The following is an 11,466-nucleotide window of genomic DNA, read 5'->3' as shown; positions in this document are numbered from 1 at the left end:
TCCCTGTCCCCTCAGGTATGTCTCCTGTCTGTAAATATTTAATGAGTCTTTCTGTTTAGTCGACTGTCCCTGACAGTCAGGGAACATTTAGTTGAATGCTGTGTAGGGGATGATATTCTAAGGCAAAATAATATAACAAGAGTAGTTTGCTCCCAAAAATGCATGAAGTGCCTGAGTTATTGGGAATCCCGTTCCTGAGCGACTGCCAAGTTTCGATTTTGTCCAGAACATCTAATATTAACAACTTGTATTTTTTTGCTGCCAGGAGAGTGATCGTCCAGATCTGAGTAACTTCATGGAGAGTGGGGAGTGGGTGATGAAGGACTACCGCGGCTGGAAGCACTGGGTGTACTACGCTTGCTGCCCTGACACTCCCTACCTGGATATCACCTACCACTTCCTCATGCAGCGCCTGCCTCTCTACTTCATCGTGAATGTCATCATTCCCTGCCTGCTCTTCTCCTTCTTAACCGGGTTAGTTTTTTACTTACCCACAGATTCAGGTACGTGAATTTATTCATTCTACTGCCATAGAAATTGCTCTTCTAACAAGTTTCTGAGAAATTCGGAGTATTTGAAATCACCAGCCAACTTAAAGGGCAGCGCTTACTAAAACTGGACATTTCTGCTCAAAATACTGGCACTAAACATTCTGCAAATAAAGGGTAAGCACTGAAAGCTGAAACTATTGATATGAATAAATTGGGCTGATTTCCCACAGAAGTCACTGCTTAACTATCCAGTTAACTTCTGCAAAACAAAGATTTAGCTAGTTGATAGTTATGTTTTGCCATAGGTAGTTAGCGTGTTAGTACGTCACGCAGCAAGTGAGCACACAAGGGGTAAGTGAGGCCCTTCGGCACGGTGTTAGAGCAGAGAGCTTGTTACCTGTTCACAGAAATTACCTCGTGTGACACAGACAGTAATCGTGGACTCTTCTGGCCTCCTTTGTCCCTGCTGAGCATCTCTTGCTCCCTGCAACCATTTCCTCTGCTTCATTCATGTTACCTTGTGTCAGCTTTTCATACTGCTTAATTTCGTTAAGCCCCTTCTATGAAACACTTGATGTATTTTTTTTTGGTGGAAAACTTTATAGAAAGTTGAACTGGATAGAAAAAAGATGTGCGGGTCATGTTTTGTGGTTCGGTTTTGACATCCTACATACTGGAAGACCTCAAATAGCAACTGACCTCTGGTGTCAGATGTGATTTTTGTCTGCCTGCTCAGCCCAGCATGAGCCTGCCAGAGAGTAAGGCAAGCCAACCCCCAGGAGGCTGTGGAGCAGGCATTAATCAGGTGCATATACTTCATCATTCAAAATGCACAGCCCATGAAGTGCTCCTGGCAAGTAAGCTTTGTATATCCGTCACCCATACCTCAGCCCAGTCATACCTGGTGATTCCCACCTTAATGCTGGAGCTGACGCTGTTAGAGTCTCAGCTTTGGCCAGCCTCGTTACTGCTTTGGATGCTGGGAGAGATGATAGCACTCCAGATGCACACACATGTACGTGTGTGAATAGCCATCATCCACATCCTGTCTTCTCAAATAAATACTCTCTGTACTGAATGACAGGAACAGCAATGGTATTATCTTTTTTTTTTTTTTTTTTTGCATGGCAGGTGAGAAAATGACTCTCAGCATCTCTGTCCTGCTGTCTTTGACTGTGTTCCTTCTGGTCATCGTGGAGCTGATTCCCTCCACCTCCAGTGCGGTGCCTCTGATAGGCAAATACATGTTGTTTACAATGGTGTTTGTCATCGCTTCCATCATCATCACGGTCATCGTCATCAACACCCACCACCGCTCCCCAAGCACTCACACCATGCCGCACTGGGTCAGGAAGGTGAGCTACATGGCTTTGCGTGTTTCCTGGTTTCCACTGAGCACTCCATATTTTATTGGCAGGTTTTCTAATAAAAGTCAACGAGAATTGGGGAAGTAAATGCATCACGTTAAATCTCTCTAGGCACAAGAGCCAGTGTTTACTCCTTAGCTGTGCATAAAGTCAGCAAGACTGCTAAGGTGCTCCTTTAAGTGACGAAATTGTCCGCTGGGGTAGAGTCTTGCAGGGAACAGATGAGGCAAAACACGGGCAGCTGAAGGTACAGGGAAAGGAATGTGGGCCAGCTGGACTCAAATTACATTTCCTGGTCTAATTCTGACTGCAAAACACTGCTGCCTGCCAGAGGCCAAGTTCACCAGCCCGAGTGAGTGCAGAGCACAAAGGCCATTGGGATACCTGCATTCAGCACCCCTTTTTGAAAAAGAGAGTTCAGCAAAAGCCGTGATCTTCTCTGTACTTTTCCAACAGATACAGTTACTCTGCAGTCCTTGGGAAGCAAGGAGATCCTTGCACACTAGACTAAATGGTAACCATGAGATACAGAAAAAATTGGTCGTCTGTCATTACAAGTTCTTTGCCAGGGAGATGGTACCAAAGGGGATCCATTCAGTTATTCTTGCCTTTTTTAAGCCTGCCTGGGTTCATGTTAAACCATGTCATGAATAGGAGATTGTTCTGTGTATTTCTAATTATACTTCTAAGGCTACAGCTTACATCAGATTCACTCTGTGGCATGAACAATTCCTGGAGAAGAGAGATTTCAACAGGCAAACACTGCATGCCCTTAAAATTGCTCTGGCAGCAAGCCTCCGTTATTCCAAAGGAAATTATTGTAAACCTTATATGCCTGTATAACAAACATTTGTAATGTTTGTCAAACATAAGTAGCCAAAAGAGGTTCTTTAGTTCTTTCTTCAAGCCAGATTCATAAGCAATATGTTCCGAATTAGATTAGGGTCTGCTGCAGGACGTAGCGCCCCCCTTCATGCGTAGATGTTGGCTATATGGCAGGGGGAAATGGTTTCCAGAAAACGTGTGACAGGCCTGCGGGTGACTCCATCTGCCGCAGGACATAAGGCTGACAAAAGCTCCAGTGTGACTAAGGCGCAGGCTGTGACATACTCCGAGAGGGAATCTGAAGCCGATCCAGCACGGGAAGCGATTTGGGACCGGAGAGGCTTGCCTTTGTTCAGTACACAGCTGCATCTGTCACACAGCCCCACCGACCAGCAACTGTCGTCTTCTCCCTCTTTTTTTTCAGGTCTTTATCGACACAATCCCAAACATCATGTTTTTCTCTACAATGAAACGACCATCCAGGGATAAACAAGACAAAAATATTTTTGCAGAAGACATTGATATTTCTGAAATTTCTGGAAAGCCAGGTTCTGTGCCTGTCAACTTCTACTCCCCGCTTACCAAAAATCCAGATGTGAAAAGTGCTATAGAGGGAATCAAATACATTGCGGAAACGATGAAATCGGACCAAGAAGCCAGTAATGTAAGGCATTTTTTGTGCATGATTCATTTCTTGCTTTCAAATTGCTACATCTCCTCTCTCTCTTCCCCCCCCCTCCTTCTTTTTTTGGCAAAATATCCACGCCTTACAAAAACACTCCAAACCCTGTTTTGGCTTTAGCAGGGGACAGCCTTCTCCCCTTGATGCAGTCAACAAGGAGCAACAGATAATAGTCACAGATGGCAATTGAATCTTGGTCAAAAAAAAGAAAAGAAAAGGAAAAAGAAAAAGTGGCAGTGCTAAGGTTTTCTAAATGTGGTGTGTGAAGCCATAGAGGTAGAGTGTCTGTGAGTAGCAAAGCAGTTTCAAGAGCTGTAAGCAAGTTCCAAAACACATTCCTTCTTTCTCCCACTCAGGCATCTTCCCCCTGCGGTAAGCAACCTCCTGTCGCTTTTGAAAAGCCAGGAAGCAAGCTGGACTCCAAAAAGCTAGTAGTTTTATCTGAGAAGTGTTAAGTGAAATTTAAATTAAATGATAATTCCAATTTCAATAAGGTTTTGTTTTATTCCTGAATGCTACAAGTAGCCCCTGCAAGTTAAGCACGTCATGAGCTACTCTGATTACTGACTTTTTCCACATTGCAAGCCAAAGGAAGGATAAATGCATGTAGAGTCACATATGGCAGTGTTCCCCAGGAACACCTAGCTCTCCTCCTTCTAGCACATTCAATGCAATTAAACCCCCTCTTTTATTTCAGTTATCACAGCTCACACAGCTTTTGCACGGATAATTCAGTACTGGTAGTTCACCTGTCTAATTTTTTCCTGCTGAGCTGCAGGCTAGCCTGAAGCTGGGGAGAGAGTTCTCTGGGACAATAATTTGGCCCGTGCTCTCGAGAAGGAGGCACCTCTTTCCCACAGGCAGAATTTACACCATGGTGTTTGTTCCTGTGACCAAATTCCTGGAGCATGTGGAATGGCTCTGGCTGTAGTCTCATGTTCCCCGTGACTCCTATGCCTCTCTGCAGATAAAGTGTTACCCTCAGCAGGGCTGGCGTGGCTTCAGCATCTCTGGGCTTCGCTTCCTCCTAGACTTACAAGGAGGGTCTTTGGGTTACTGGCAAGTGTCCCCTTCGGAAGTGGAGCCCAGCTGCTTGTGTCATCTGGGCTGTGTTGATATCACTTCCAGGGGGTTTCAAAAGTCAAGTTCCCCAAATAAACCGAAGGTTGCATCTTCTGAAGGCTGCCACCTCATTGCATTCCCTTATGAATCACCTCAGAAGAGTATGATTATCAGCGTCCTCTAGATAAATTACAACAGCCTCTTCTGCTTGTGGGGCAACTAAGGCAAAAGTAGAGGGTGCCTTAAGCCAGTACGTGTTGCTCCGTGAGGCAGAGTTACAGGGTGGAAATCCCGAGCCCTGCTGCACTTAGCACCTCGCGCTCTGCTCACTCTTACGGTGCTGGGTTCCCACCAAAAGCATCCAGTGAAAAGGCAGTCGGAGAGCAAGTGGTTCGTGGTGTCCCACCACTGGAAAAAAGACTAAGGGAAATACCAAGAAGGTTTTCCCAAACCTTAGAGTGTATACTAGGCATGGAAAACAGGGCTAGAGCTAAATTAGTGGAAATTGCTTAGATACCTCATGAGAATGAAAAAGCCATAGAAAAACAAAAGCCAGTTGGGTTAAACTAAGCATTTTGGTTTCAACATCTTAAACTCTCTTTCAAAAGCAACCATTTGCCTAAAAATTAAGCTTTTCAACATTTCTTTTTAATGAAATTGTTCACCAAATTGCCAGGGTTTCTAAACAGTTTAGTCTTGAAACTTGCGTTTCTAGGTTGATTTCTAGGTTGCTTAGGCTTTCTGAACCACTGACCTGCTTTGGAGAACAAAATGAGTATTTTTTTGCATAATAATAGCAGAACTTAAGGAAAAGCCTTTCTGTTGTTCAAGACAGTAAATTACAAGAATGCCCCTAACAAACATGGCTCTGCAGAGATTTTACCATCTCCTTTGTTTCTTTCCCAGGCTGCAGAAGAATGGAAGTTTGTTGCGATGGTGGTTGATCATCTTCTCCTTGGCATATTTATGCTAGTTTGTGTTATAGGAACATTAGCTGTATTTGCTGGTCGCCTTATTGAATTAAATCAGCAAGGATGAACATCAACTGGAAACTATTTGCTACCCTAGTCAGTATCTGAAAGCATCTTAACCATCAAAACCTGGCCAGCCTCTGAAAGTTTCACAGACAGGAATCGGTCCCTGCTGGGAAAGAGCAGGAATAATAAAACGTAAGGCTCCATACTTAGCACTTCTGAGCTGCTGCTCAGTGGCATTTCGTTGCCAAAAAGAAACACTTGCGTTACTGGTAGACTGAATGGCTGCCAGCCAGGTTTTGATCCATTTTACCATTTATTAAAAATGTTAATGTATTAGTAAGACTGTCTGACTTTGTAACCCACGGATACAATTCCAGTGAAATCAATAGCAGTGTAATAAGCGTTAGCTGAGCTGTAAATCTGTATCCAACTTTAGCGTTCAAGCTGGTTTCAATATCTGCTCTGTGGTTTTTGTATTGGCAGAGTCACAAATGACTCCTCTTGTAACACTAGATGTAACCACCAGAAATATCTCCAACTCCATGCTTAAGCACTTGATTTTCATGCACAAACCTGAAATGACTGTCATATGTGACTCTACCTGTAGAAACTCTTGACACAGCAAAGAGGAGGGACTGTTCCTTACTATGGGAAGGATCCAGCCTCAGCCAGTTGGGTGCCACAGTTATTTTTTTTGCTATCAAGTCCCATGGTAAAGGACTTGTAGAGGAGGATTTTTTGCTCTGTTTTATCACCGAGCCCTGCTCTGTGACCATTAGGCATGCCAGTGACTATGTTGCAGTCGCTGCCCTCTTATTTTTACCTGCTAATACTCATTATAAGAAGCCCCACGTTCATTACGTATTAATGCTCAGGATTTTCAGTTGTCAACAGAGATGTTCTGCAATTGCATCCTAAGGGAAAAGTTTAGGCCAGCAGGGAAAGGATGGTATCCATAGGATAATCTCTGTACTCAGCCTACTCTGCTCTGGGAAGGTTGGTTTCCACTCTCCGTTTTTAGTGATGACTAATGTGGGGGCAGCTTCAAATTTGGGGGTGCTCTGTATGACATCTTAGACACAATTCTCTCTGTTCCCTGAAAACTGTCCCCTGCCCTGCTGAAATAGATCATGAGCATTAAAGTCAGACACAGCATCACAAAGATCATTCCTAGGGAAAGTGTGGATCTCAGTTTTACTCATATATGACAAAATGACAGGAAACCTCTTCTTCCGAGCAACACAAATAATGACCCAAACTTTATTCAAATGTTGAACAGCAGCTCGCTCTAGTGGCTAAAACAAGTAGTGCCGCTTTTGGTCAAAGCCCTGTAGTAAATACTCAACATAAGCAAAAAGCCCATGTGTGTTTCAATAACACAGCTTGGAAATACTAGCAATGCTGCCTATTTTTCTCAAAAATAAATAAGGAGAGGTGGGGCAGCTGATACAAGTTACTCATCTTTCCCGGCTGGTTGTCCAAGCCCATAGGACTACTTTGGTAGCACCTGTAAATAATTTGCTGTGAGTTTAATAAAATAATTTGTATTATGTAAATGCTCTACAGGAATGTGTCATGTCTGCAGAGGACAGGCATTTGAAACGCTCTATAGGGAAAATTAAGCCCTTGTGCAATATTTCCATCATTGCGTAGTGTTTGCTGGACAACTTTTGGTGAGCTGCAGTCCTAAGCAAAGCAAACAGTTTGTCTGGGGCAATCGATCACTTGTAACACTCTGCTCAGCTCTTACGGTTTAGATGATGGTAATCTTTGCCTCCCTGGAAGATCATTAACCCTGTAAACAATTGCTGAAGATGTATGCTGGGCGAAACCTCTGCTGACAGATAGAGTGCTTGCTGCAGCTCTGTTTATCTTCAGTGTGAGTTCTCAGCGCTCTGCCCTTAGAGGGAGTCACGCAGCTCCCTGGCTCACAACGAGCTAAGCTGCACCCTAATGGTGCCTGGGACTTAACTTGGGAGACTGTGCTTGGCACTAAAATTGACAGAACAATCCTCTTAGAGCAGCATGTCGTTGAAATTTAGCATTAAAAATAAACATCAAGTAACAAGATTCATGGTGAGCATCCACAGTATCTTTGCTCAGCTTCCCCAGTTTCCTCAAGGCAGTTCTGGGTCTTGGCCTCCAAATTCCACCTATTTGTGTGCCGGGGTGCGTGCGTGCACGCGTGCGTGCCTGCCTGCTCGCTTCTCCAGCTTTCTTCATACACAGCTAGCTACCACGTTGCAGTGTTTTCCTTTCACTTCCACAGAAAAAGTTTTGAAATTATTTATTTGAAAATTTTTATTTGTGATAGTTTGATCTGTCTTATGGGCACAGCAAATCTTCTGCCTTCCCATCTCTCTGAGTCTTGATGAACTACTCGCATCTCAAAAGATGTGACACCAGGCAAAAATAAATGCTAACAACTTCACTCCTTAGGTTGTAGAACTTGGGCATTGTACTCTAACTCTCCAAAGAGATGGTCCTCCAAACACCAATAAGCACACTTCAGGAGACAGTTCATCTGTTTTTTCCTTTACTTTGAATACTCAGGCTGTCCCAGTCATCTTTATTCTCTGTTCCTAGCTCACCTTTGTGATACATTTTTCTTGCATACCACTAACATCCCCTGTTACCGGTATCCATCTACTGAAAGAGAGTACCCTTACCTACATACAGACTACTTCTTCTCATCTGTTACTGTCCTTTTAACATGTCACCACATCTGTACACCTGCTAAAATAGTAGCTTTGGAGGTTGTAAATGTGCTGTCTCAGTCACTGTCAAAGATAATTTGCTGTCAATGTGTAATCATTGTCTAATGATTTCTCATTTACAGCACTATAGTCTCTCCCTGCAATCTTAACACTAAACTCTCCTCTCTCCTACGCGGGTAGCACCAGCAGCCCCAGGGAGATGGCCCTGAATAATACTCGTGCGACCTGCACGTGCATCTCTGCTGCCTCGTTGCCTTCAACAGGCAAATTTGTCAGCTCTGAGCTTCAACTAACAATCCTCATGATAAGCAAAACAAGAAACAGGCCTCACACACTCGTTGTTAAATTTCTCTAATAAGTATGAAAAATAACGAAATGCAAACACCATGGTGCTGAAGTAAGCAGTCCTCATTTAAATGAAGGCAAACCAGGGGCCTCTGGGTGAGAAGGTGTCGCTTTTATAGTGATAGTACCCTGAGCAGTTAACCTGTCCCTCTTTTAACTGCCATCTTCTTGCTATTAAAGCTGCTTTTGTTCACTTTGAGCTTGTTGATAACACCCTATTTATGTCCTTAATAGAATAGCTCTCTGGAACGTCTCCATCTTCAGTCTGATTCTCTTTCCAATTTTTAAACACTTTGGCAATTAACTTTCCCCTTCCCATCCCTTTAGCTGACCTTCAGCTACTTTCTACCGTGCCAGGGATATTTTGCTCTCAGAGATTTCTTTCCCCTTTGGCACTTGCGCTGTTCAGGAGACCTGACCCTTCTGAGGGGGTTGTTTGAATTTTTAAAGTCCATTACCTTGTACCAGCTCCAAGGGAGCAATTTTACCTCTGTGTGAGTCTGTAATCAGAACAGACTGCTGCTCTCCGTCGTCACCAGGCAGATGAGCTGAACTTGATGGCCTTATTCTGTCTATTCAGGCAGTTGGATCTTGGCTTTGTAAAACATAGTTGAGCTGATCAACAGAGCGAGCAGAAAAATGACATTCACTGAACTCTAAATGTTTGATCATGAGCTTGCATATGCCAGGTGTGATCATTCACCTGCAACTAGTGCTTGGGTCCTAAAGCCTCCTTCGGTTTGAGAGTTTTTAAGAAATCAGATTATTGTTTCAGGCAACTGTAAGACAATTTAAGTACTGATTTTTTCTCCAGTATATAAGTTGCTGCCAACCTCCTTACTGTGGCCATCTCCCCAGAGAGGTGTGAAAGCAGTGTGAGTTTCATCAGCTTGCTGACTCAGCAGTTCCTCTTTCCACAGCTGAAGCAAACCACAGTGGGTAGGGACAGCAGGGTGAAAGAGTATGTGTAACACAGGACCCGCAAAGTGCATAAACACTGTGCTGCTATTGGAGAAAGGAGGCACATTACCTCCCTGGAAAGTTTGTTTTCTGGTATGGTGGCACACGAGATGTCACCTTTAAAGTTACCAATAGTTCAGCACATCAGAAATGCTTTTGACTTTGGACACTTTTAGAAGGTTGCTGTGCTTGCACCCAGTCGCAAGACCTCACATTTTCATGTGTGTATAGTGCTAGATAAAGTCTAGCACAGCCTCCAGGCCCCTAGGCACGCTCCTGGGTGTAAATTCCCTCCCTCCCTCTTTCTCTTCCTGAAAAATTGTGAAATGGGTACAAAGTCTCCCAAGCTTCTCTCAGATGAATGTTGCACAGACACTGACTTCTAACAAAGCTCTGGAATACTTTCTCCCTTTCTGGAAATCAAGTCCCAACCACAGACAGGGCAATCACGCACTGCTTTGCAGAAGAGTCTCTAAAACTATTGTACTTCAGTCCCTGATAAAGTATAAAAGACTGGCAGAGCTATGGAAAACAGCCAACCTGCTAACAACCATTTCCATGCTCATTGCGAGAGCCCTGCTGAGTGCGGTTGGCTGTAGGTGGGTTATCTACAACAAGAACAGGACAATTTCACTTGTTACCATGAGACAGGCCAGACTGACCAGCAGGCAAGAGCCCAAAGGAGTTTGTAGGCTACTGCAGCGCAGTGGTGATGGGGACTCAGTGGATTCGCCATAAAGGGAGAACTCTTTCTTAGAAAGGGTTGTCACTGTTTCCCATCATCCCAGCACAGATCCCCCATCGCAGCACGTCTTCCCAACTTCTGACAGCCAAGCAAATCTGCATCAGTGTTTGCTATTTATCCCATACGGAGCCTGGAATAAACACACCACATGGTATTTCCCCAGTACATAGACGAGAGGAAGTTGTTTGCCTCTACGTGACATTTCAGCTAACCAATGACCCAAATGCAGTATGCTGTGCTTAGGAGCCTCATGTGAATTTGTGACCCTCTTTAGGGAGCTTTAGGTCTGTAAAGGCAGTAAACACAGAGTACCTGCAGTTTTTTCCATTTGTGAGGTCCATAATTTTTGCTTGCAAGCTCATCTAGGTTGTGTGCATGGGTCAGAAGAGGGTAGAGAGAAAAAATTGAACCTGTTTTTTGTGTCCATCTTGTAATGCTCCAAGCATGCAATGACACAGAAACAGAGAAATTACCTACATGAAAGCCTGGCAAGGTTTGAAACCTTACACTGAAGGCAAATCAGTAATGCCATTGCTCTTAAGGCAGCGTGTCTCACCGTAATGCTGTCTTTGGACAAATGGTCATCTCCTGGTCAAAACGTGAAAGTAAATTGTTAGCTCAGGTTAGCTCAGCACACAGGTTACTCAGTCTTTGACCTTGCTGGGACATGTTGCTACAAAGGAATCAAGAACATATTTAAGTTCTTCAGGACACCTGTCCCTAACATGCATATATTTTAGACAACAGTGTTACGCAGCTGCTTGGCTGGACCACCTTCATGCATGGAGTAAACAAAAAACATCCAAATAACTCCCAAATGTGAAATCCTGCAGAGACAAAAGCATGCAGGATCAATATGTTGGCTCACATAGGCACTCAGGACGCAGCTCTCGCCCTTCAAACCTTCCTCCTGTCTGCCCAAGCTACTCCCTTTCATATAATTTGGACATTTTTCCATTCAAGACCTCAGCGCTGGACCAAAAACATTAACAGAAGTTTTGTTTCTAGAAAACTTAGTCAAGCTGAGACAGAAAAGGAAGCAGAATCTATTGCTTGCCTGGCAAGGCAATCTCTGCGTGAGTTAATTGAGGTAAGAAACACAAATGTCTTCTGGGGCATCATATAGAGAGGGGTAATTGACCTTCCCACACCTCTGCATACTGCAAACCTTGAAAGGGAAAAAGCAAGTACCTCTTTCCCACTGTTTAATTACGTTTCTACTCCACTGTGTGTGTCTCTGCCTGCTGCCTTGCCATTCCCCAAGCTCCACGACTCCTCTCCTGCTCCCCTATCAA

At 44.0% G+C, this 11,466-nt stretch overlaps 1 protein-coding gene across 1 annotated transcript in view; it reads left to right on the top strand.

Annotated features, from left to right (window-relative positions):
- The window catches only part of CHRNA1 (cholinergic receptor, nicotinic, alpha 1 (muscle)), a 9,061-nt gene extending 3,596 nt beyond the window's left edge, over nucleotides 1–5,465 (top strand). The window contains exons 7-10 of the mRNA XM_009573967.1: nucleotides 266–503; nucleotides 1,623–1,846; nucleotides 3,108–3,347; nucleotides 5,334–5,465. Of these exons, the coding sequence (XP_009572262.1) occupies nucleotides 266–503; nucleotides 1,623–1,846; nucleotides 3,108–3,347; nucleotides 5,334–5,465 (834 nt within the window). The remainder of the gene's footprint in view (nucleotides 1–265; nucleotides 504–1,622; nucleotides 1,847–3,107; nucleotides 3,348–5,333) is intronic.
- The last annotated feature ends 6,001 nt before the right edge of the window (nucleotides 5,466–11,466 follow it).

This window comes from Fulmarus glacialis, unplaced genomic scaffold, assembly GCF_000690835.1.
Source record: "Fulmarus glacialis isolate BGI_N327 unplaced genomic scaffold, ASM69083v1 scaffold30603, whole genome shotgun sequence".
In the NCBI taxonomy this organism is placed as follows: Eukaryota; Metazoa; Chordata; class Aves; order Procellariiformes; family Procellariidae; genus Fulmarus; species Fulmarus glacialis.
Note: the sequence above shows the minus strand (reverse complement) of the source record. Positions and strands in the feature narration are given on the sequence as shown.